At 35.3% G+C, this 27,692-nt stretch overlaps 1 protein-coding gene across 1 annotated transcript in view; it reads left to right on the forward strand.

The window, feature by feature from the left end:
- Window positions 1-27,692, forward strand: part of vir (VIR_N domain-containing protein) — a 630,458-nt gene that overhangs the window by 577,996 nt on the left and 24,770 nt on the right. The window contains exons 38-39 of the mRNA XM_090397685.1: window positions 7,302-7,464; window positions 16,141-16,249. Of these exons, the coding sequence (XP_090253811.1) occupies window positions 7,302-7,464; window positions 16,141-16,249 (272 nt within the window). The remainder of the gene's footprint in view (window positions 1-7,301; window positions 7,465-16,140; window positions 16,250-27,692) is intronic.

The following is a 27,692-nucleotide window of genomic DNA, read 5'->3' on the forward strand; positions in this document are numbered from 1 at the left end:
GAGAAAAGAGCACATTTGAGGCAATTTGGTGTGAGATTGTGGCTAGCAGAACAAAATATACAATTGGGTGCTGCTATAGACCAGGTGATGGAAAAGATGGTGGAGACAGTATGCACAAGCAAATAGAAGAAATGAGTGGAAGGAGGGTAATTATTATGGGAGATTTCAACTATGGTCGCATTGATTGGAGTGAGGAGAGTACACACGAGAGGAAGGAATTGGATTTTATGTGGTTATTAAGGGATAACTATCTGCGACAGCATGTAATGGAAAATACTAGGGGTCAGAGAGTGCTTGACCTAGAAATTACATCTGAGGATTTGGCTGTAACAAATATGACCACATTGCCACCAGTTGGTAAGAGTGATCATAGGGTCTTGACTTGGGAGGTGGCTAAAGGTGTGGAATTTACAATTAAGACAGGGTACATGTAGAATTATCGGGCTGGAAAGTATGACAAGCTTAGGAGTTTGATTGGTTCAGTGTCATGGCATGTACAACTGCATGGACTAGAAGTTGATAGTGCATGGGAGGCAGTTAAGAAGTGTTTGCATGAAGCAATGGCTGACTGTATACCTAGAGACTGAATAATAAATCAAGTAGGGGTTAAATGGATGAATAACACCATTAAGCTTGAGCTGCAAAAAAAGAAACAACTATGGAGGGAATTTAAGGAGAAAGGTGACCGGCAGGTCACCTTTCTCCTTAATTTCTCCTTAAAAGTGAACGGTATAAAGCGCAGGCCAGAAGGGTAACGAGTGTAGTAAGAAAAGCAAAAAAGGATTACAAAAGAACATTGGCCATGCAGGCTAAAGAGAATCCTAAACAGTTTTTTCGATATGTTGCAAGTAAAAGGAAAAATGTATATGGCAGAATGATTTTAAAGAATGCCGATGGTAGGGAGGTAACGGAATCAGTTGATATAGTTGAGTTACTGAGTGAGCACTTTGCAAGAATATATCATCCAGGTGGTGACATCGCAGAAATGAATGAACCAGATTATATGGGAATTGTGGTGAATGAAGTGGAGGTGAGTAGTCTATTGCATAACCTCAATGTCAATACATCTGTAGGATTGGATGGTATACCAGCTTGTGTCGTACGAGAAGCGGCTGAAGAATTGTTAGTACCCTTGACCATTTTGTTTAATTTGAGTCTCGTGTCTGGGTTAGTCCCGAGGGGGTGGAAAGAGGGGAAAATAGTTCCACTGCATAAAGGTGGTTCCAAGACTGCTGTTGTAAATTACCGACCGATTAGCATATCAGGAATCGTTGTCAAGGTCTTAGAGAAATTAGTCAAGAAAAGAATACAGGATTGGATACATGAAAATGGGATATTGTATGGGGGACAGCATGGTTTTGTGAAGGGTAGATTATGCCTCAGTAACTTGCTCACGTTTCATAACACAGTGACGGCTGAACTGGATAAGGGTAATGGGTTTACACTGATTATACTGGACCTTGCCAAGGCCTTTGACAGGATTCCACATGGAACTATAATCAGTAAACTGGAGCAGATTGGGATGGATATAGGATTGGTGAGATGGATAGGAGGGTGGTTGATGGAGAGATACCAGAGAGTGGTTTATTCAGGGGTTGAGTCCAGAAGACAGCTTGTGACTAGTGGTGTGCCTCAGGGCTCTGTTCTTGGACCACTACTTTTCAATTTGTTCATCAATGGTATAGGAAAGGATCTGAGAGGAAGTGTTCACTTGTTTGCTGATGATGCAAAGTTGGGTAGAGCAATTGTGAGTGCATAGGATGTCAGAATTTTACAGGATGATTTGGATAGTTTGGAGGACTAGGCTAGGAAAAATGGATGTCAATTTAATGTGCCAAAGTGTAAGGTTATGCACTTTGAGGTGAAAAGAATAGCAGCAGTATAGCATGTTGGTGGAACCGTACTCCAGGAAATTGATGATGCCAGGGATTTGGGAGTGTTGGTGGATAGGGAATTGAAGTTTTGGGGCACATTGCAAAAGTGGCTAAATCAGCTCATCAAATCACTTGGCTTCTGAAAAATACTTTAACATGCAGAGACAAACAAGTTATTGTTCCTCTGTATTGAGTCTTGATAAGACCCCATCTGGACTACTGTACCCAGTTATGGGTGCCAGGTTTCTTCGTGAAGGGGAGGAAGTGGAGAGGATCCAGAGATGAGTGACCAAGATGATAGCAGGTCTGTGGAATGAACCTTATGAGAATAGGTTGAAGATTTGTGGGTTGCAAAAATTGGACGATAGGCAGAAAAGGGGTGATATGATTGAGACATTCAAATTACTGAAGGGTTTCTATAAGATTAATCCAGAAGATATTTTTGAAAATAGGACTGGTGGTGGGAGGACTAGGGCCATGCATGGAAGCTGGGCAAGAATGTGGTTAACAAGGGTGTTAGAGCAAGGTTTTTTACTTGGAGAGTGGTGAATGAGTGGAATAAGCTGCCAGAGTCTATTGTATGTGCTACGACCGTGAATGAGTTCAAGGCAAGGTATGATAGATACTGTGTGAATGTCGAATAGTTGTTCTTGACATGATGTTAGGCCCTCCCTCGATGAGTCTGTCGACTCCTTGGAGTTGCCCGGAATAATAATAATAGTATGGTATTGGATGACCAGTGAGTCAAAGTGCGTGAAATTGCTGAGACTATAGGCATTTCAAAAGAACATGTAGGATATATTTTGCATGAAGAATTACAAATGAAAAAGTTCTGCACAAGATGGGTGCCATGCTTGCTCACAGCAGATCAAAAACGCACGTGCATGAAAATCTCTGAACAGTGCTTGAGGCGTTTTTAAGAGTTTAAGAATAAAACTGATTTTGTGCATCGATTTATTACTATCGATAAGACTTGGATTCACCATTACACACCAGAATCCAAACAGCAATCAAAACAGTGGACAGAAGCCGGTTGTTCAGCACCAAAGAAGACAAAGTCGGTGTCATCAACAGAATAGGTCATGGCATCAGTGTTTTGGGATGCTAAAGGCATTTTGTTTATTAATTATCTTGAAAAGGATAAAACAATAACCGGGGAATATTATTCCGATCTTTTAACCAGACTAGACAAAAAAATTCGTGAGAAAAGACCTGGTTTGTAGAAGAGAAAAATCATCTTTCATCAGGACAATGCACCTGCCCACAAAGGTGTTTCGGCAATGGGAAAATTAAGGGATCTGCAATACGAATTGTTCGAACATCCACCCTATTCCTCCAGATTTGGCTCTCTCTGACTTCTGTCTCTTCTGAAAACTAAACCTCTGCCTCACTGGTCAGCGTTTTTTCTTCGAATCAAGAGGTGATTGCAGCTTTAGAGGGGTATTTTGCAGATCTTACTGAGAACCATTACAGGGACCAGATAATGGCACCGGAGCATTGCTGGAATAAATGTATTTTAGTCGTAAATGAGATTATGTTGAAAAATAAAAATAATTTTGAAAGTATAAATTCGTTTTTTCATTGTTAGGCTGAGAACTTTTCAGAACACCCTCGTAATACTCACTGAAAAAGGGAGAACCAAAACATTTTCAGTTTGTCTATTGCATTCTTTGTTTTATTGTGTCCAAATAAATAATTACATCTGATCTGTGGAATTTTGGATATCAATTTAAGATGCAGATGGAGGAGAGGGGATATGATAGAAACACTTTGCAGTTCATAGCAAACGGGGGGGGGGGGGTGAATTTAGAGCTATCCCTGAAAGCTGAATAAGGATACAGTCAGAGAAGCAAATGAAGTATAGGTTTGTCTCATTAGAGTGGTAAGTGAATGTTTTCAGGAAAAAGTATAAGCATTTAGGACCCATTAAAGCAAGTCACTGTATGACCTTTCCCTCCCTTGATGGGTCTCTGATGCCCTGGAGTTTCTCATATATGTGCATTCCCCCACTCAAGGTTTTAAACTATGATACATCAGTATGACATGGGGAGGCTAAAGAATTTTTTTTATTTCATTAATCCTTGCCCATTTTTATTCATTTTTTAATATTATCCAGAAACCCTGTTCTAGAGACAAACATGGAATTTTTTCAAGCTCTTTGAAAGCAGATTGAAATTCAGCTCCCACCTAGAGTCAAACACAAATATCCATTCCCAAGATGAGATTCAAACCCACAGCCTGATTGTTCAGGGGTGAGTGCATTAACCACTAAACTAACTAGGGCAGCATATGATAATGATAATAATATTGCTGGCAAAGTATTCAGAAGCTAATTTGCCAAGAAATTATATTCTTGATTGCATCTTTATTTTACCCAAATATGAGAGAGCTTAAGTTTCATGCAAATTATCTTCATGGTATGTCAGGAAAGCACATGAGATCTAGGTTCTACTCATGGCATGTGGCGATTAGTGATAGGTGTTACTGAAACAAAGAACACAAAAGCAGGTGAGATCTTTTTAAGCAACAAATATAAAATGTTACATTAAGCAATAACAATCAGGGACAAGAAGTACTAACTATAGTTCAACACTAAATGTGAGGAGGATAATCTTCTTGAATGGCAATCAGTATCAAGTACGGTGATGTGGGCAAATATCACAATGGATAACTGGACAATGAGATTTATATGTGCCTATGGTCCCACAGAAAATTTGCTCTATTGAAGAAGAAATTAACGAATTTTTGAAGTCATCATAGAAGGCAGCTGACAATGAAAAAGAAAAAGTTGGTCTTTGTTGGAGATCTAAATAGAAAGGTAGGGAATCATTACCAAGCATATAGAAATGATAAGCACTTGCTGGATTTCTGTTCCGGACAGGGACTAGTTATCATTAACACCACATTCCAAAATAAAAATGTCTGCAAATTCACATGGAGAGAAGCTGCAAGAAATAAGAAAGTCTAATTGGCTGTGTTATTGTTTAAAGAGGTTTTCCCACTTGTTCAGGACATTAGAGTATATGGAGAATTTGAAATGAGAAGTCATCATCATCATTTTTCTTTGAGCAGGATAAAACTGAATTTCACAGTGGTGGCGGTGGGTTTGAGAATAACAGCATCTTTGGATCTACTAGATGACTTTTCTTTAGCCCCCCCTGGATTGTATGGTCCAGCTGGACTAAATTGAATTATTATTGAATTGAATTGAACAGTTGAATTATTAACTTATCAGTAATAATCAATATTTAAACATTTTAAACCTAGTTGGTAATATACCATGTGTTTTATTGAGACTAGAAATCATGTTCATTTGAAGTTGGCTGATTCAATTGCCTAAGAGTGAAACCATTCAAGAAAAGAAAAAAAAATCAGAGTTTGAAACCTAGAACCAAACCTTGGAGATTCAGTTGTAAGGATGTCTGCAAGGAGAGAAAAATCAGAACTTCATGGTGGACTTGGGAAATTAAAGACACAGTCAGGGAAAATAAGAAACCATATTAAAAGTTCCTGACAACTAAGTCAACTTCTGTTTTTAGAGAATATAAAGAATAAAGTAAGAAAGTGGATCAATGTGTAAAACTAGATAATGTGGTCTAGTTAAACAAAAGTAATGGAAAGACTTTGGTAAAAATATGCAAAATAAATATCAGGAAGGCAAAAAAATATTCTTGATGCTATTGAAAGCAGTTAGAAATGAAGGAATGAGAGATGATAAATGTGACATGAAATCTGAAGATATTCTAGATATCTTGAGTAATTACTTAAAGGATTGCTAAGTGAAACAAGCGGTGTCAGCATCGGTAGAAAACACTCAATAGGAATGCAATCGAGAATGGAACACATATCAGTACTAAAAGCAGCCATAGAAAAAGCCATCAAAAACCTGAAATGAGGAAAGACTACTAGATTAGATAATAATCAACCAAAAATACTTGAATATGGAGGTATACGTTTTACAGCGGCTGCACTACATAATTCAGAAGGGCGAATTCCAGGTGATTGGAGTAGAGCTCTCATAAAAAGGGAAATAAAACTGAACATATGAATTACAGAGGAATTATCCTATTGAGTGTTCCTGGTAAGATTTATGCAAGTATTCTTCAGAAATGGCTAAGAAAAATTGTGGTTTAAGTTCAAACAGAAGTTGTCAGGATCAGATTTTCACTTTAAGACAAATATTTGAGACGTCATGGGAATATAACAAGGATCTGTATTTAAGTTTTGTAGATTAAGCAAAGATATATGCAAGATGCCCAGAGGAAAGATCTTCAAAATGCAATAGTTATATGATGTAAATGAGACATTATATCAAGCAACAAATCTCTATGTGAGTTGAAAGTTGGCAGTTAGGATTCAAGGAAGTACAGGAAAATGATTTTATGTTAAATCAGGTGTGAGACAAGGATATCCATTATCCCCACTTTATTCATTACGTATATGGATCACATTATGAAGGAAAGTGGTATTAAACCTAGAGGTGTTGTTATACTTCTAAATAAATCCAGTACAAATCTACAGGATTCTTCAACTAAACTGAACAACTGTTGTAATAAATTTGGTATGAAAACTGACAATAAAAAGACAGATACAATGAAAACAGGCAAAATCTTGAAAACACTGTATCCTGAATAGAAAATCTAATAACAAATAAAACATTTCAACAGTTTAGACAAAATTTTTAGTGTAGATGGCAAATGACATACGGAAATAGACAAGAAAATTAGTAAAACTGGTATGGTGGGAAGTCAGCTGAATAAATAATATGGAATAAGAGAAAAAATTTGTCAGAAAAGACCCTTTGCAGAAGAAAAAAATTCTATTTCATCAGACAATGGACCTGCCGACAAAGGTGTTTTGACAATGAGTAAATTAAGGGATCTGCACTATGAATTGTTGGAACATTCACCCTATTCTCCAGATTTGGCTCCCTCTGACTTCTGTCTCTTCCCAAAAATAAACTCTTCCTCGCTGGTCAGGAAATTAAAGACACAGTCTTTAATTTCCTTTTGAATCAAGAAGTGATTGCAGCTGTAGAGGGGTATTTTGCAGATCTTACCGAGAACCACTACAGGGACCAGATAATGGCACTGGAGCATTCCTGGAATAAATGTATTAGTCTTAAGGGAGATTATGTTGAAAAATAACTTTGAAATTATAAATTAGTTTTTCATTGTTAGGCCGAGAACTTTTCAGACCACCCTCGTATCTCTAACACTGAGATGAAATATTGAAAGTATTGAACTGTAATATGAAACAGATAATTTTTATTTCAAAAAATTGTCCTTAAAACTTAATTTTGAATTTTATTGGTGTGTGTGTGTGTGTGGAAAATGAATACCAGGTACTGACTTAAATAAATTTGATTCTCTCTTTAGAAAACTTTTATATTTTATTGGTTTCTTGAACTTATTTTTTACATTTCAGGAAAGCTCTAGAGGGAGAGGAAGAGGGGGAGGAGGAGGTGGTGGTGGTGGCAGTGGAGGTGGGAGTGGTGGCGGTGGGTTTGAGAATAACAGAGTCTTTGGATCTACTAGAGGACGTTTCTTTAGCCCTCCTGGATCGTATGGTAGAAGGGATACTACTCGAGGTGATTACAGTTGAATTATTAACTTATCAGTAATAATCAATATTTACAAATTTTAAACTACTTGGTAATATGCCATGTGTTTTATTGAGACTAGAAATTATGTTCTTTTAAAGATGGCTGATTCAATTTCCTAAGATTGGAACTCTCAGCAGAGTTTTTAAAATGTCATGCAGTTGCAAAAGTTTTTTGCATTTAGAGTATGGTATGATACATTAATCAATTTATGAGCTTAAGTAATTTCACAAAAAAGAAAAAAAATCATTCCTGTAAATGGAAATATATGCTAAGTTTTCCTTCATTTGTTTCGAAAGATTATGAAGATAGTTTTCTTTTGTTTTTGTTTACCATGAAAGTATACTAGATGATATATCATCATCAGATTCCTGATATGTACTCTGATGGAGTGTGCAGGATAGCATGATAGTAATACATGATAAATTTACATTATCACTGACTTTCTGTCAACAAATTTCCTCCAAATTCTGTTATCTGTCAGGACTCCGATATTGTCTGATCTTATATTCCACTATCTAATGAACTTCTGATTGTATCACCAAGATCAAGAGTTAACAGATGGCATCAGTGGCAGAATTATATTAAAAACAAGGATATAGCAAAGGAACTTTATAATATCCTTGTTTTTAATATATCTATAGATCTTGGTATTCATCTGGATCTTTTTCCTGCTGTCCTAGCATGAAATATCTATTTTGCTGTTCTCCCACTGTTTAAGTGACCATGATCATCAAATTCTTAATATGTACTCTCAGTGGTTGTACAGGATAGTACTACATAAACAGTTGACATCTTTATTAACTTCCTATCTATAGTTTTCCTTCAAAATTAATCTTATTTGTTAGGATTCCAATATTATTAGATTGTCTAAGTCACTTTTTACTGTATCAATCCACCTAAATCTTGGTCTTCCTCTAGGTCTTTTTCCTGCAATCTTGGCAAAAAAAAAAAAAAATGCTTGTTTTACTGATCTTTCATCTCCTATTCTGTTTAAATGGCCATACCAGCTGAGATTAGCTCACACTTCTGAATGTGAACAATGTCAAGTTCTTTCCTAATATCCTCAATTATATGGGATATGGGATACATCTGTTCACTCCAGTGGCGCACCCAGGATTTAATCTTGGGGGAAGGGGGGAGTTGAATGGATAAAAATATTTTTAATGCAAGAATTTGCATAAAAAGTATTTTTATCCTTTCAACTAAAATTCGTTAAATTCATTCATTCAAAAAATTCATTAGGTGATTATAAAAATTTATTTAAAGAATAAAATCCAGTTTTCTTTTCTTTTTACAAAGCTCTTGAATTATTTCAGTCGTGATTACATTAATCTCTCTGTGTATATATCGCAAAGCCAGTCCGTTCAATCGTGATTATGTCATCGTAGATCTTAAATAGTTTTCTAAAAGGCGTAAGTTAGAAAATAATCTTTCACAGACACATGTTGTTACCAGAAGCCTTGCAAATATTTTTAATAAGTTATAGATGTTAGGATATATCATTTTGTCACACTTTGAAACTGCATCAACGGCATTTTTGCATGGAGCTATTGCAAATGGTTTTTCAAATTTGTTATACCACAACTTGAATTCGCCGTTCAAAATTGCTGGATTTGTATAGGGCAAATCACCAGCATAAAATTCACACAACTGACGAAAATCTTCCATTGCACTTGCTGTTGAAGTATCTTTTCCATTTTGTAGAGGAGGAAAAAAAAAATTTTCAAAATGTTGCGGTGCCGAGTGAAACGTTCCTGGAGTTGAGTCAATATTTGGTCAATAAATGGAATGAAAATAGTTCTCTTGAAATGCTCTTCTACAGAATCGGCTGGAACATTGGACCTTAATGTTTGTTTTGATGTAGTCCTTGGCTTTTTAATGTCAATATTAAAATTATTGACTTTTATACACCCTTCATCGTAAATATCTTTAAATGAAGAATCTGGTGTTTTACAAATGGTATTTAATGGAGCTACAACATCATCAACAAAATTTAGGACAATTAAGAGGTCAGTATCAGCTTTTTGCATTATTTTAGACAATGGTAAGGTATACACATATTTTTTGCAAGCTAAATAAAGATATTATAAAACCAAATTCACACAATGAATTATTCAAAAGTTTTGCGTTAGAGAACGAGTCTCTGTCTTCCCAACAAATGAATGTTTCAAGACTATGAATCACTGCATCATATAATTCCATCATGGTCATGATGGCTTCATGGGTTCACCCACCTAGTCAGGCAAACTTGGCGTAGTTTCTGTCTCATAGTATCCGGTGTATATTTATCAGTGTTGTCAACAAGGACATCCTGTCTCTTAGGGGTATTGAAGAAATTGTGTATTTTTTCAATTATGCCAATGCAATTTCTTCTTTCAGTCACAGATACAGCATTTCCAATTGCCAAATTCAAACTATGTGATGCACAATGAACATATAAAGCTTGTGGATATATAGCTGATATGTGAGATTGGACACCATTAAACTTTCTGCTCATTGACGGCATCATTGTAACCTTGCCCACATAAATATGACAAATCAATGTCATAATTATTTAAGCTTTCTAATATTTTGTCAGATAAATTTTTTGCTATAGTGCTTGTTACAGGAACAAATTGTAAAAATTGTTCACAAACTTTATCATTTTCTTCGTCTATATACCTGGCACACAAGGAAAGATGTTCAGTGGTAGAAATGTCACAAGTTTCATCGGCAAGAATTGAAAAACATTTCGCCGAATTAATTATTTCGACCAAATGGTTCAAAATGATTTCATTTCATGCATTTGATTTTGTATGTTCCAGCTAATGTAGGTAGCATTTTTGGCAGACTGTTTAAAATGTTCAGCCAAGTTTTCATTGCCCACATCGATTCTTGTTCTTAACAAAGCTCGAAAATTGCCTTCATTGGCGATTGGCTCCTGTCTCCATAATCACGATGTCCTCTCAAGGGTATATTTTGCTGACCACATAATATTACTGTTTTTATAATCGGCTCTAATCGTTTCCGATTAACTGCAGCTTGTGATGCACCATCTACATCAATTTGTTGATTGATTGGAATACATTTTCCATCTCGAATATTGTTTAGCCTTTTGTAAGTCATAACAGCTGTTATATGATATTTTATTTTTTGATGATTATTAAATTTCTCAATGGCTTTCTTCCAATTATTATAACCTTGTGTAACTAACTGTCCAGGTACTTCAGATTTAGATTTTCCAACATTAGCAGGGGCAAAAAACACAATATTTACAGTATGCATTATTTTCAACTTGAGAGTACACAAGCTATGTAAATTTTTCAAACCATGTGTATTGAAAACTTTGGTTGTGAATTGCAGCACAGGTTGCAGGAAAATTAAAATTTGGTTCTGGTTTCCACAACTTGTTCACAATATCTAAATTATCATCAGAATTAAATGTTTGTTCTTTCAACAATGCGATGTCATGAGAATTATTAATAACTAAGGAAGTACTTTCTTCTGGATAATTCGATGGTTTTGTCTGACCTAAGCCTTGGGAAACTGAATCCAAATCGGTATTGACAATATTAATAGCGCCAACATTGCTACTAACATTTGAATCATCCTTTTTTGGTTTTTTTGAAATAGTTCAATAAAATACTCTGCGTACGTTTTTCAGCCATAATTTGAAGTACAAAATCCAAAAAATAAAATAAAATCTTTTACAAATTTAACTTTAAAATGTAATTGAAGAATTTATGTATGGTAAAGGTTACTCTTCAGAGATGGAAAGCTAAGTTTCAAGTTCAAGACATGATTTTCAACAAACTCAAAGCAAAATAGCACAGAATACGAGCGTATCGCACAAGACCTGTGACTGAGCATCTGCAATGATTCGCTAATACATGATACCCGTGATCCTCTCTGACAGCTATAGGACAGTGTTTCTCACCCTTGCAAAACCCAAGGACCAGTAAAATGCCTAAAACAATTCTATGGACCACTAAGTTATGTAATTTTTTTAAAAAAATGTATGTTGGAATTACCAACATTTGGGGGAAAAACTGTGCCATTTATAACATAATAAATCTAAAAGCATGTTTTGAATATATATGTAAACATAATTAACTTGGAAGTAAACGATTAAAAGTGTATCATCATTGAACAAAGTTTTAATTTTTATTAAACAAATAAATAATATGATATAATTGTTACTATTTACTTTTAATGAGATGGATAAGCTTCTCGGCCTTGCAGAGTTGCTGGATATCTGGCTTGATATTGATCAACTTCAGTCGAAGATCAGCACACACACTAAGATGAATTCTGTATTTTGTTTTTATTTGAAGGAGCGATGAAACTCCTTTCTCCCAAAGATAGGTTGTAGAAAACTGCATGACGATTTTCGATGCTTCTTCAGATAATTCGGGAAATTCACTTCTCACTTAAGGCGAGATCCAGAATCAAGCCAAACCATGATCACGGAATTGCATTTTAAGCCCACTGTCACTTGAAAGCTCAATTTACTGTTCTTTTTTCAATAACGAAAGGTCATTCTCATGACCTTTCGTTATTGAAACGAAAGGTCATGAGAATGTGGGTTCACGATCCATTTTAGACTGCAAGCCTGAAATGGATCGTGAACCCACAGAAATTTCTTATAAAATTTATTCGGAAAATATGTTTCAAAATTCTGTTTCAGAGTTTTGAGGTGGACACAAACCCTTTCCCAGTGGTTAAATACTAAACTAATAAGTTTCGGGGCCCTATACAAAATTACCAATTGTATTTACCTTTTGAATACTATCCAGAGAAGCTCCAAACCTCGCCGTTCCTTTCATCATGCCTTCGTAATCAGGCTACTGTTGATATTGACTTTATATACACATTCAAAACTGTAAACAATTGTTGAATAACACAATGTAGGCATGATTACCGTAAAGGCAGAAAAGTCACAAAACAGAAAAATGTTCCTACAAAATAATCAATTGTGTTTACCTTTGAATGTGATCCACTGGTCAAGTGTCCAGCAAGTCAGCAAATCTTTCCTTTCGTTCAGCATATTAATATTATCGAATTGCAACTGATGGGAATTCTGTGTTTCTGTAGATTCGTTGCAGACCTCTTTCTCTTCAGAAACTACACACAAACTGTCATTACAAATTCATTTTGTATTATCACTGTCATCTGAGCTATTTTTTTGTTTAAAGAAGGCACCAAGGTACTTATCAATAATTTAAATACCGTACTTACTCAAATATAACTTTCCCTCACGTATAACTCGCACCCCTGATTTTACTTTTCAAAAAAAGAAATTAAAAAGTTTCACATATACCTCGCAAATGAAAAAAAGCTGAAACACGTTCAGAGCGGGGCAATAGTAACTTGCTCCCGCAGTAAACAACATGCCCCCTCTTTGGGTGCGCCACTGGTTCACTCCCTCTGAACTCTCATACCCGGGGTCTCCTGTCTTTGATCGAGTGTTTTATTTCTAACTCCGCTCTCAGATGCATATATTAAAATTAGTTTGAAAACTGTCTTGTGTACAGCTAGTTTAATGCTTTAACTAATTTTTCCATATGAATTGACTCACTTGACTTCTTACCATACCAGCTTTGCTAATTGTTGTCTATTTCTATATTTAATGTGCCACCCTCACTAAAAATTGTGGTTAAATTGCTGAAATGTTTTACTTGTTCTATAGTCTCTTAGACCGTAAGTTAAAATTGGTTTGAACACTAATTTGTACATGGATAGTTTTCTCTCTTATGCCATATAAATTAATTCATTTGACTCCCCACCATACAAGCCTTGCTTATTTTGTTGTATGTTTCCATATTTAATTTGTCTGATTTTCTGAAATATTTTTCTTGTTTTATTCATTTTTAAACATTATACGTATCCGCAAGGAGATGTGTTTTGCATTATGGGAGATACTGAGATAGGAGTGATGGTAACTTGCTCCACCTTTGCAACGAGTTGCCCAGTGTTGTATCACTTTACCCCAGTCCTGAAGATACTTTCAGGCACAAACTTTGTTTGCTCACACTTGGATAAAGGATTAAACTAAATTTATTATAGTCTAACCAAGTGAAAAATAAACTTTCAAAATTCTCTATTATATAATATGTGTTATACTTTTCAATTGTTATTCTGTTTGTTTTTTATTTTTAATTGTTCGCACTGAAATGGTTTTTGAAAAAAGACCAAAAATTTTGCTCTCATTTATATTTATATAGACAAGTTTATTTATATTATGTTTACTGTATATTTCACAACATTATGTGTTGTTGTGTTCACGACCGGCGCATAGTATTTTTCTTGTGTGTACGATTAATGTTCGAGCCTTTCCGAAAAAGTTTTTTTTGAATAAAGTGTGAATAAAACGAACAGGAAATGAAAAACAAATGAAAACCGCTTGACAGTATAATGTTACCTACGGATTAGTCCTGCTTATACAAATTTTTTCAAGTTATATAAATTTTCAAAATAATATATAATAGTAGTATAAAGTTAAGAGATTTATTCAAATATTCTTTACATAATTTTGCATTAATAAATAAATAAATTTTTAAGATTCAACGAAAATAAATAAGAGAATTTTACAAGAATGTTTCGCACTGGACTCAAGAGTTCGCCGATTATTTTGTGTCGCTGACGCTGCCCTAACAGCCTGCTAATATAACAGGCTCGAATGTCGAGAAGAATGAGTTATCAGTAGTAAGCCAACTTTTAGGGCCGGACCACATGCATCTGATCTGATTAAAATTAGGGTATGGCTCTTACATGAAACTCAACAATTAATCATAAGTTGATTTATGATACATCAAAAAATAAAGAAGAACTATTTTAGGTATATTTTCGTAAATTTTAATCAAAAATGACTGATATAATCGGATCCAGGATACAATTTCAGAATTTATTTGTTCGTTTCTAGAAAGATCTGAAGGGGCCTGAACGGAAGACGATGTACATTCATAATTATATGTACCATTTGTTGTTCGTTCAAACTCTTATCTCATATTTACATCTTTTAGGCACCCTTTCTTCTGCGCCGCCTGTGTATATTGCACACTTCGTACATGCCACCAAGCCCAGCCTTGTGTTTCTTAAATATTTATTTGTGAAAATTATAAATGTCGAAATCTTAATTTTTTGTTAAATGAGGCAGTTTATTTAAATAAATTAGGCAGTTTGTAGCAATGTTCCTTCTAAGCTTTGCACACATGTTGCATGCATAAAATCAAAAAGGGGAGTGCACACATATAGTAACCGCATGTACAAAATTTTTGCTTTCAGAATATCTAATTTTCAGTCAATAACTTTTTGAATGTACTATAAAAATGAATTATATGATAAATCATACTTGTCGTTTATTTTATTTAGTAATTTCTCCAATCTATCCACTTCAATATTACTCTAACCGGTTCCGATTTAATATACTCCAATTAGTTACTTTTGAAAAAAAAAAGGGGGCAACATTAATATGAGAAATATTACGTTAGTGTACACATTGAAACTGAAATTTGTGCACAAAATGATTTTTATGCACACATGGACTAGCAAAAATTGAAGGAACATATAGTATAATGAAACTATGTTTTTCAGTTCTTTCAGGATATATGATTTTTATCTCGTCTGTAATCACAGTAGGAAATGCATTGCTTTATATAACTTCTGTACTTCAGTGATATTATGAATCTTTTGGTTCATGGTAATATTAGCCTATTTGAGAATGCAGGCTGTTAGGAAGGTAGGACAACTTTGTTTATAGTGCAAGACTCGGGAATAATAATTTTTCTTATATTATCTTTGCACTTTCATAGGTATTTTTATTTCAATGATCTTTGTTTTGTTTAGCTAGCTCGAGAGGAAACGGGCATCTCAATGGAGTCCAAATGTTTATTGCAGGAGACTTATACTAATCATTATTCACACAATAGCTGCCATGTTCTCTCCAGAAACTTATTCATATTAAAAAGCATTCACCATTTCTTGCAACTCATCCCACTCATTAACTACTCTTTGGGCAAAAAAATGTAGCCCCTGATGATCTTGTGAACCATCTTTCTTATATAGTGAAACCTGTGGAGTATTCATAACTATAGAATAAACGTATGCCACAGTAAATAACTTTTTTGTTATGTAAATATTTCATCTTATGTCTCATTAAGACATCATCTGTATAGTGATCGAACAACAATAGGAACTGAATTCAAAAAAAGTGCACATGCTTAAATTGGAATCCCTCTACGTATTAGATTGAGGTCCTCATTCCAGTTTAGGTGTATGAAGATTTTTCAAGAACTTCTTTAATCAACTCTCAGATCAAGTCATTTGTATAGAAGTGAAAATCCATCTCAAGTGCAGTGATTACTCAAGCTTAACTAAATATTCCATTTTCACCATCAGCCAAGACATACAAACTGATCATCTTTAAAAGAAGGATTATTTGCATATTATAAATTGAATCTTTTCTGAGCATGCAACCAATGTTAGTTAACATTTAATTAATACAGTTTAAAAACTTTACCTTTAATATTGATTGAGACAAATTTATTTTAGTTAAATTTTGAGCATTATGTAAATTAACTATCAAATTTTATATATTTTTAAAACCAAAAATAAGGAATAGTTATTTTATAGGATGCATGTGATGATCATTTTAATACCACTAATGGGTTTCAAATTTTACAGGAGGCAATAGAGGTGCAACTCGTGGAACATCTAATGCATGGAATGGACGAAATTCAGGTTCAGTTGCAAAGACACAGAGTGGAGGAACAAGAGGATTTGGTCGTGGAAGGTATTTAAGTTTTGTTGAAATTATTCTTATTTTTATCACCCTTTCGCACCAGGAGACAAATCCATATGTGGCTATGGCATGAACTCTGCAAATTGTCCGATTCTTGCAATGCTTCATGCTATAGCAAGCAAACATAACATTACTGCTCTTTTTATTATAAAATAAAAATAAAAAATTAGAATATTCAAAGCCAATTTCGTTTTTGAAAGGAAAAGTCAGAGAGCATAAACCAAACTTGAAAAGGCATCATGTGAACCATTAAATGACTAATCACCACTGTGGTCATACTGAATTGATACACATAGTATGAGAATTGCCCTTTCCTCCATTCCACTTATCATTTGGTTAGTGGATATTCAAGTTTTAACTACCCTCTCTGTCATCCTTTTCCTTGTGTTATCTTTTTTTTTAAATATGTACACAGCAAAATGATAGAATATTCTACTAATTACATATTAGCCATCTATTCATCTGTAACTTAATGTATTATTATTAAAAAATAACAGTAACCAGTAATAACAATTATTAATGCTTAATAATATCAGTAAGTGTCAAGTTACACGTTTATTAATCTTTATTAATTTATCCTAAAATGCTGCATGAGCATAAAAATTACAACAGCAGTAATATAATACATTTTTGATACGTCTGTCAGTTTTTAAATTTACTCAAGTATGAATACCCACGAAATATGTTTTACATTTTGCATGTGTTTCTGCGCATTTTGTAAAATGTAGTGTTTCAGTTCTTTTCAAGCAATAGAAATAAAGTTTAAGCAGATTTTTTCAAATTTGAAAATGTAATTATACGGTAAAGAACAAATTATGTTTTGTTGTACTAAGATTTTATTGTTATCCTTTACTCTCTAAGAGTACAAAAAAAACTGGACACATGAAAGAAAATCCGGTCAGTACTTTCATTGTCTGTGGTTTCTAGAACTACAGACTATAATTGTCAGCTATGGGCTATATGGATCACTCTTTAAATAATTCTTTGTTATCTTTATTTTTGAATTATCTTTGTTATATCTTTGTATACTGTTATGCATTATGGGAATAGTGGATCCAAAAGAAGTCTGCTATGGATTATGGGATACTAAGATAACTGATGTGAAGTCAACAGCCTCTGTATACAAGTAGCATAGTTGTGAAGATACTTCAGGTATAACTGTATAGCAGGTTTCCCAAACTGTGTTCTGTGAAAAATTATCAAAATTAATATGAGCCCAGAATGGTTTTAAATGCTGAGTCAAGTTCAAACATGTTGCTGAGTCAAGTTCAAACTTGACACAGCCACTGGCTGACAGTGGCCTGCGGTTGTCGACACCTCTGAGCGCGAGTGAAGTACGGAGGTATCTATTCTAGGAAACATGCGGTCACAAGCAAGGTCAATGCGATGCAATGCAGGCCAGCACACCTGTAGTGTGTGCTGTTGCATTTTTGCAATGCGATACAGCCTGCTTCTGCGATAGTGTGCGCTTAGCTTTGCATTGAATATGAGACTGATGATACTTGACTCTAACCAAGGTATTCCGTTAAAATTTCAGGATTTGGGAAGTGCTCCGTCGTAGGAAAAATTTGGGAAACACTGCTGTATAGTATGGGCAGTATCGTCATAACTCAGTCGCAAGAGCAATGCACCATTTGTCTGGTTAGAAAGACCTGAGTTTGAACCTGTCCAATGCAAGGAACTTTTGTAATGGCCTTTCAGCTGAAGGTGATTAAACTGATCTCATACATGATAGGGATTTTTCCTCACAGAAATTCAAGTTTTTCATCCCATAAAGCAAGGAAAACATCAGAAACATCCATGCAATTAACACATGTAATATACTAAATAAATTAAAATAGACAAGAAATTATAACCTTTTTTAATCCTTTACCGAAATGTAAGCAAACAGTTATACCTGAAGTATCTTCACAACTAAGCTACTTGTATACAGGGGCTGTTGACTTCACATCAGTTATCTTAGTATCCCATAATCCATAGCAGACTTCTTTTGGATCCACTATTCCCATAATGCATAGCAGCATAGGAATAGTTACATGCTCAGGATGCTTTAAACCTTTATTGAGGTCTCATCATTTGGATCTAGACTGAAGATAGTGAGCTTAAATCAATACAGAAGTCATAGATTTTCCATATACAAGTAGTAAAATGGTGTATTACTACATTCTTAAAATACTCTGTATTAGAATTAAAACATGAAAGTCTGTTCTTGTTTTAATTCTTCATCCAAGCATAAGCAGTTTTCCATAATTGCCTTAGTATCCCTTTTGGATACTAAGGCAAGTAAAGTCAACAGATTCTTTATACAAATAGCCTAGTTGTGAAGATACTTCATACACAAATATTGCTTAGATAAAAGTTTAAAACAAGAATATAATTTCTTGTCTATTATAATTACTTTGTAACCACGCAAAAAACTTCTTCCAGCTATCTCAGATCCAAACTATTTTAATAATATGGGGATATACCATTATTCCTTGTATACAGAAAATGTGTGACTTACTTCTTCATTGATTTAACTTCAGTATCCTGGATCCACTACCTGATGAGATCTGAAAGGTTGAAACCAGTCTGAGTAAGATAGTGTATCCCCATAATAGAGCAGTATACACATCTGAAAATAAGAACTGTGCAATGTGGGAATACTAAGGCAACAGATGTGAAGTCAGCAGCCTCTTTATACAAGTAACATGAGTTGGGAAAATACCTCATGTACAAAATGTGTTTGCTTATGCTTAGGTAAAGGATTCTTGTCTATTATAATTTACCTTGCAATCAAGCAAAAAAAACTTTCTACATAATGATAATTCTGATTAGAATTATGATTTGAGCAAAGTGTCCATTCACAAATGAACTAAGGTAGCATAGAGTAGAGTAACTGCATTGGATTTAGTCTGATATGGACAGAATAAGTATAAACAGCCAGCTCTTACTATATCTAATTCTATTATAACATATTTATTCACAATAACAAACTACCAGAAAGTTCTAATCAAGATCACACTGGTGCAGTACTGTTCTAAAGGAAATTTGCTGTAACAAACTATTTTGGTGTCTCCCAGTTTGCTTTAGAGAGAGAGCTGACTGCAATATGCTGTTGTTATAATATTTTTCTTTTATCTTCTAAAAAACCACTGGATCCTGCAGTTGACAGACTGTCAAGCGCACTTTAAGTGTGGTTAACAATTTGTGTAAATTATATGTATAATAATTAGAAATTACAAAAATCGCATAATCTGTTCGGTTTGGCTTTTGTAGGACATTAAATTACAATTGTTTTAATTACATCCTTTGCATCTGCTGATGACAGAACAATAAATACATAAATTACCATTCCATATGAAAATTTTTGAATCAAAAGTATATGTCACATCCTTGTTTTCATCTGTATTTTTTACTCAGGCAAACACTTGCCTGAGTAAAAAAGTCTGAGGATATTGCATATGAAATATCCTCAGAACTAGGCTACTTGTTTATAGAGAGCAGTTGATTTTGCATCAGGTTGCTGTTGAATCTCATAATGCATAGTACACATCTTCTCATGTATACTCAATAGACAAAATATTAGAGATGGAGATGATGGGAAGTTTACACTGGCATCTCCTGTGCAGAGTGAAACATACCCAAACCAAATGCAGGCAGCAAATAGGCATGCATCAGGACTTCCCTACGGTGTATTGCAATTGATAAATGTAGATAAATGTGGCTAAGATTACCATAGTGGAGGTATTTAATGTGTCGTTTGTGTTTGTCTTTTCTGATTGGGATAGCGTGTCCTGTTTCCCCTATGTAAGGTAGGTTGCAGTTACATTGGATCTTAGCAACTTTGATCATGGATGTATTGTTGACGCAAGACAGATGGCTCATTTTATTATTATTATTATTACAGATGAATCCAGGGAGTCCTTAGACTCATCTATCATACCTTGCCTTGAACTCGCTCACCGTCATAGCACCCACAACAGACTCTGGCAGCTTATTCCACTCATTTACCACTCTGAAAGTAAAGAACCCAGCTCTAACACCCTTGCTAACCACACTCTTGCCCAGCTTCCATAGGTGTCCCCTAGTTCTCCCACCACCAGTCCTGATCTCAAAAATATCCTCTGAATTAATCCTATAGAAACCCTTTAGCAATTTGAATGTCTCAATCATATCCTCTCTTTTCCGCCTATCAACTAATTTCTGCAACTCGCAAATCTTCAACCTGTTCTCATAAGGTTCATTCCATAGACCTGCTGTCATCTTGGTCACTCGCCTCTGGATCCTCTCCATCTCCTCCCCATCTTCTTGATGGGGAGGAGGTGGAGAGTATTCTACAAGTAGTGAAAACCATAGGATTCTTGAGGGCAACCATATCAAGGGTCTACTGCGAGTATACAATTACTGGACATACCATGCCAGCAAGCGGTGGCAGACCATGCGAGTGCGTGGCTGAACACACACACACACACACACACAAAAAAAAAAAAAAGTTCACGAGATTCTCCATAAAAATGCCACTAAAAACAAAAAACGTTACAAGAATGCCATAGCCATACCCTATATTAGAGGCATTTCAGAAAAAAAATAGAACACTACTTAAATACAACATTAAGACAACCTTCAAGTCCCCAAACAAAATTAAGACATTTACTTAGTTCTTCCAAAGATCCTCTTCCTTATTGGTCCACCCGGTAGTTTTGCAAAATCCAATGTAACTGCAACCTACCTTACATAGGGGAAACAGGAACGCACTATCTAAATCAGAAAAGACGAACACAAAACACATTAATTCATCATCATCAAATTCCTGCCATGTACCCACAAGGGGTGTACAGGATATGATAGTACTACATGAAAAAATTATATCATTACTAACTTCCTATCTACAATTTTCCTCCAAATCAGTCTGTTACTTGCCAAGACTCCAACATTATCAGATCTTATATTTCTATCGTCTAAGGCACTTTGTACCGTATCGATCCACCTATATCTTGGTCTTCCTCTGGGTCATTTTGCTGCCAACCTGGCAGAGAACACTTGTTTTGCTAATCTTTCCTCGCACATTCTGTTTAGGTGACCATACCACCTGAGATTAGCTCTGCTAATGCATTCCTGGATGCGTTAATTAATTAAATTAAAAGTCAAAAGTCATTTTAAAAACCAATAAAATTAAAAGGTTACATCCATATTGGTCAGATAGTTCATAGCTTTGGGTGTAACACTTAAAAAGTCCAATTTGTCTCCTGAATATGCTCTGAGATAACACTGAGTTACAATATGGTTCACAGTTTGTCTCTGAGCTCCACAATCACAATGTGGGGATGGTCATTTACCCCATTTAAAAAGCATGTCCGCACATACACCATGACCAGTTCGTATTCTATTAAGCTGAGTCCAGGATTTTCATGGGAGGTGTGAGCAAGTATCAAAACTTTCTTGTAATTCATTGAGAGAAAATTTTGTGATGTCATCTGTATGGCTCTCCCACTGTTCTTGCCACTTTTGCTTCAAGTCAAAGTTAGAATGTAGTAGTAGTCAGGCTAATTGTAGTGGTGGATGTCTTGATCTCAACTGTCGTAAACTTAAGTCTGGGAGATCTAAATGTATTGGTAGGGCTGTGTTCTCCAAGATTTTCTTATATTCCTGTAAGAGAGCCTTAGTCCTGCGCAGATTCGGTGGAACAATGTTACTAAGAGCTGGAAGCCAGTGTGTGGGCATTGATTTAATTGTGCCAGAAATCAGTCTCATTGTATTATTTAGTTGGCTATCAACAAGTTTAACATGTGTGCTATTTAGCCACACTGGTGAGCAATATTCGGTAACAGAGAAAACTAGACCAAGAACAGTAATCCGCAGATTATCGGCTGTTGCTCCCCATGTCGTGCCTATTAGTTTTTGTATTATGTTGTTACGGGTTCTTAACTTAGCAGAAACGTTTATTAGGTGTTGCTTGTAAGAGAGCATGCGGTCCAGGGTAACACCCAAGTACTTTGGAAACTTATTGTGTCGTAGTAAACATCCTTCAAAGAAGATATGTAAAGTGACATATGCCATGTGATTATTAAGGTGAAAGCTTGATACTTCTGTTTTGTCTGGATTGAGCTGGAGCCTCCATTTTTTATAATATTCACCTATAGTTTTCAGATCTTTTGTAAGTACGTCTTCAGCCTGACTGATGTTTTTGTGTCGAATGGCAATTACAGTGTCATCAGCATAACAGAACTTGCATGAGATGGTAGCAGGCAAGTCATGTGTATAGGTTATAAAGTAAGGGTGCCAACACTGAAAACTTAATAATGGAAGACCATTATTAAGTTTTCGTTGTCGGGACATTTTATTTCGTAATATAACTTGAAAAAAACATTCAGTGAGCATGGAGGAAATTAAGTGTGCAGTCCATTTACATGGGACAATGCTTAGAAATTTGTATATAAGACCTTCATGCCATACTGTATCATAGGCTGCTGTTAGGTCCAAGAAGACAGCTGATGTTTTATCTTGCTTCTGAAATCCAGCTTCTATGTATGATGAAGAATAGCAACTATTTTTGACTTCTTAAACTGGCTAGGTAGTCGGCCAGTCAATAATATATCAGAAAAGAATTCACAGAGCCATTTTATAGTATTTGGCCCGCTATTAATCAGAAATTCAGGATGGACACCGTCGAAGCCTGGGGCCTTGCCTGCTTTGATATAAAGTAAGCAATTGATCACAGCAACCACGTTTTTCTCTAAAACCAGCTTGCTCAATTGGGATATACTGCATAATTAGTGTGGACAATCTGTTGTACAGAAGGCGCTCTAACATTTTATAGGTGCAACTCAATAAAGTAATAGGTCTGTAACTTTTTGCCTCCTGGGGTGGTTTTCCAGGTTTAAGAATAGCAACTATTTTTGACTTCTTAAACTGGCTAGGTAGTCGGCCAGTCAATAATATATCAGAAAAGAATTCACAGAGCCATTTTATAGTATTTGGCCCGCTATTAATCAGAAATTCAGGATGGACACCGTCGAAGCCTGGGGCCTTGCCTGCTTTGATATCTTTTATGACGGCTTTTACTTCATCTATAGTGAAGATTGAGGCATATTGTGAGAAAGCAGGGGCATTTATTTTTAAAGCTCTAAGTTCTTTCTTAATTTTCTTGGTATGTTCGCAGTCCCTAGGTGCCCTTGATATATTAACGATTTGATTAGCTATTTTCTCAGGGGAGATGATTGTGCTTTTTCTTTTAGGTAGGTTAGTTGTGGATAGTTGTTGGAGAAGATTCCAAGCTTTTCTACTTGATCGTTTGAAGTCAAGGTTTTCAACGTATCAATCCATTTTGTTTTTCGAGATGAATTCAGGCTATGTAGTAATTCATCTGCTATTTCAGGATCTTCACTTTTCAGGAACTCTGTAGAGATGTTCACTCTCTTCATTCCATCCGGGGACATAATCTTTTCTGTAACCTCTAGGGATATATTTTTTTGCAGTTGATATGATTGCTCCTACAAATCTCTTGTACTCTGCAACTCTAGCAGGTATCCACCGAACACATTTATCCAGTTCATTCGCAAAATTTCTCCAATTTGCTTTTTTAAAATTCCAACGCGGTCATGGAAAGGATCTTGCTATAGGTAGTGTAATACCAATTTCCAGTAACACCGGTCGATGTTGACTGTGGGGGAAGTTAGAAAGTACATATCGTTTTGCTGGTAATGTTTTCCCTTCTGTGTTTATTGAAACAAAACATAAGTCTGGATTAGTCTCTGTTTGCCATGCTGATGATCTAAAGGTGTTTCTATCTTCGGCATCAAATACAAGGTGTATATTATTTATTTCAGCCCATTGAACGAGGGTAGTCCTGCAGTCGTTGTTATCACGGTACTTTCCTTCTTCATGATGGCTATTAAAATCACCAATCCATACTGTTGGATGTTGATAAGTAGGTATCACATCTATAGACCATGATGTTAAAGGAGGTTTATAGACATTGACTATTGTTATGTTGTGAATTTTCACACTCACAAGATGGGTATCGTTATCACATCTTGTGAGTGTGATCACAACATGTTAAATACCTCCACTATGGTAAAACAGGCTTATTAGACCATGCACTCCAAACATGCCACAGAATTGACTTGAAAGGTACCAAGTCCCTACACTGCACCAAAACCTGGTTTGAGAGAAAATTCAAAGAAGCTTGTGAAATGCTAAAACATTATCCAAACTATACAAAAATGATGGATTAATCATTCCAAGAACGTGGAGGACCGATCTGCAATCTGCCCAACCATCAACTACTGCTCTCACCAAAAGCTCCCTCAAATTGCTCGACTCCATACAGAGCAATCAGACTTATTAATGACCCATCTCTTACCAACTCCCCCCCCCCCCCCACTTTCATACAGACGATTGGTCTCTGCACTATGTGACTTCTACAAATATTTCCATGGAAAATGTTCATCCAAAATAGCATCAATAATTCCCCCCACTTAGTACTAAGCTCATTGGAACATGTGCAGCTGCTGCTCAACATCCCAACACAGTGCACCTTGAAACCCACAGAACAAGTTTCTTCTCCTCCTCCTCCTTCATCCCTGCAACTGCTATACTATGGAACAGTCTTCCCCTTGATGTGTTCCCTAGGGAATACAATCTACAGTCATTCAAATATAATGTGAACAAGTACCATCTTTCCCAACCCATACACGGTACTAATGTACTATAGGTTGATCTACCAAACTCTCGTGTATGGGTTGTGTGAACAAGCCCAGAAGAAAATCTCAATACAAGAAGACTTTAGAAATGTTTAATGTAGTTCCATTTTAAATTTATTTGTATTTTAATTTTATTTATTTATTTATTTATTTTATTTTTTCCCCACAAGAGATCAGGCTAAAAAGATTAACAAGAATTTAGATTCCTTTTACTTTTGTATAGTGCAGTGTCATGTAGCTTGTACATATGTACTTTTCCTGATGATGACCTCAATACAATGATCGAATGTTACTTTTCTAATGTTAAGTAAATTAATTATTCTGACACGTGTGTTGTGTAACCTTAAAAGAAAGAACCTACCTTATTCAGCTTTTTGACCTTCAGAATAAATGTGCATATGTATTCTGAAGGAAAGTCTTGGGCAGTCCCCAAGCAGCATTTATCTTCTCCCTGCTTAATTCTTCATTCTGTGCTATAGCTCCAAGCTTTCTCCTGAGCTTCTCATAACCACTTACCTTGTAGCTCCACATATATCTTTTCCTCACAGATTTCATCATATGTCTGACCACCACCACATGTGTGATCACCCTCACCAACTAGGGATAAATGTGATATCCCACTCACAATTGCATCTTCTAATGAAATGATTATATCTAAAACTATCGATCCTTTTGCGCCCTCCTTTATATGCTGCCTAAGATAGTTGTGTCTCAGGATATTCATTTTCCATATATCCAAATGTTCTCTCTTCATTCCAGTCGTTATATCCATAATTAAAATTATCCATAATGATTACACTTCCCTTGTTCACTAACCCAAGTTGCTTATACATTGCATTTTTGAAAATTATGGAGACAACTACCGTGTTTGAATAAAAACTTTAGTTTAATATAACTAAAATCTACATTCGACGTTTCGACCTTTATGTCAAGGTCATCTTCTTTCATCAGAGGTCAGGCCAACAATTGTTGTAGCGGTTGGTCAGTGTCTGTAACAAACCAGTTTGATTGTAGTGTAGCTTGTTTTCTGTGTATAGTTGTATGCTCCAGAAGATGACCTTGACATAAAGGTCGAAACGTTGAATGTAGATTTTAGTTATATTAAACTAAAGTTTTTATTCAAACACGGTAGTTGTCTCCATAATTTTCAAAAATGCATTCGGATTACTGTGTAAGCTTAAAAGAAAGGATTGCTTATACATTGTTTCATCACTACTCTCCACATTCCCTGGCCTTTATCAACATCTGACTAAACATCTCTTCCTGTCAATCTCCGGCTCACACCATACTGTCTCATAACCATTGCCACTATTTCCTGTTGCATCTCCACTTTGTATATACATAATTCCCTTGCTATCAGCAGCAGCACTCGACCCTCTCTTGTTCTTTCTATCCTCATGATAAACATCATAGCCTTCAATTTCTATTTTCATCAGGATGTCATTCTTAACCAACTATATTTCACTTATTCCAACAATTTTTGGGTACACACAGTCAGCAATACTATTTCATCTCCCTTATTTCTAATTCTCCTGGCATTCACAAATAAACAGCATTTCACTTTTAGGTATACAACCAGTCTTACCCATGCACTTGTTACTCATGACTTTCCCACACCTGCCCATGCCTTTATCACCATCTGCTATATATGTCTCCTCAGACTTAATTGCCTTCCTTATCCCAGGCCATTCCATTCCTATGTTGACCATCCCCAGACACACATTCACTACTTCTTCCAACATCTACTCATCTTTTATTGTGTCTCCCTGTTTTTCTATCTATTTGGATTCCTGTTATCATAATCATCTCTCACACTACTACAATTTCCATTAAGATCACTTCATTCTGACTAGTTGCTTTCCTGATCCTTCACTTCACCTCTTTCTTCCTTTGATCTCTTGTTCACATCATTTATTATCTCTTCAGTCCAATCAATATTACTATAATTAAAATAACCCATAGTGATGTGATCATCTTTCCCTTGTTCACTAATCCAAGTTGTTTATATTATACATTTCTTCATCACCACCCACCACATTCCCTGGCCTATAGCAACACCTGACTAAATCAAATTGTTATATTAAGTGATTTTGTTATAGTAGTGGTTGCTGCAGTGAGTCAACTGCATTATCTTTTTTTTTTTTGTGAATATGCTGTCCCATTACAGCTAAGAAAAAAAAAAGCAAAATAAGTTATAATTTCAAATTGTTTTGGCAATAGAAATGGATTAGTATTTCCATTGTTTTTGTGAGGACTACTGTGATGTCTTCAATAAAGTTATATTGTTCAAAAAGCTCAATGAAGTAGTGGGATTTTGTGCATGCATGTGTGTGTAAAATTTCTTTTAAGTTATACCACATTTTATTATATGTGGCGTGTTTGGCTTATGTACTAATGTGCATATAATTTTGTTGTTCCTTATTCTATCAGTATGCATGGTCTGATTGAAACAAAATTGAAACTTCTTGACAAATGTTAATAGAAATCCTATCAGCCAGTATAGAATTAATGATATTAGATCAAATTGTTTTGCAAAATTCAGATCATTTGCCTTGCAAATGATCTAACTGAAACAAAAATTGTAATCTACCAACAAATTTTTATAAGGATTACAGATACCAGATTTGAATAAAATCTTTCCAGCCAGAGTCCTGGAATAAGCTACATATAGATGGACAGACAAAACAGCTCATAATTTTGTGAAACACATCTGAACATGGATATTTCTGGATCCATAAATGAACATCTGA

The sequence above is a fragment of the Typopeltis vanoorti genome, chromosome 9, assembly GCF_054136105.1.
Source record: "Typopeltis vanoorti isolate ZY-2024b chromosome 9, IOZ_Tvanoo_1.0, whole genome shotgun sequence".
NCBI lineage: Eukaryota > Metazoa > Arthropoda > Arachnida > Uropygi > Thelyphonidae > Typopeltis > Typopeltis vanoorti.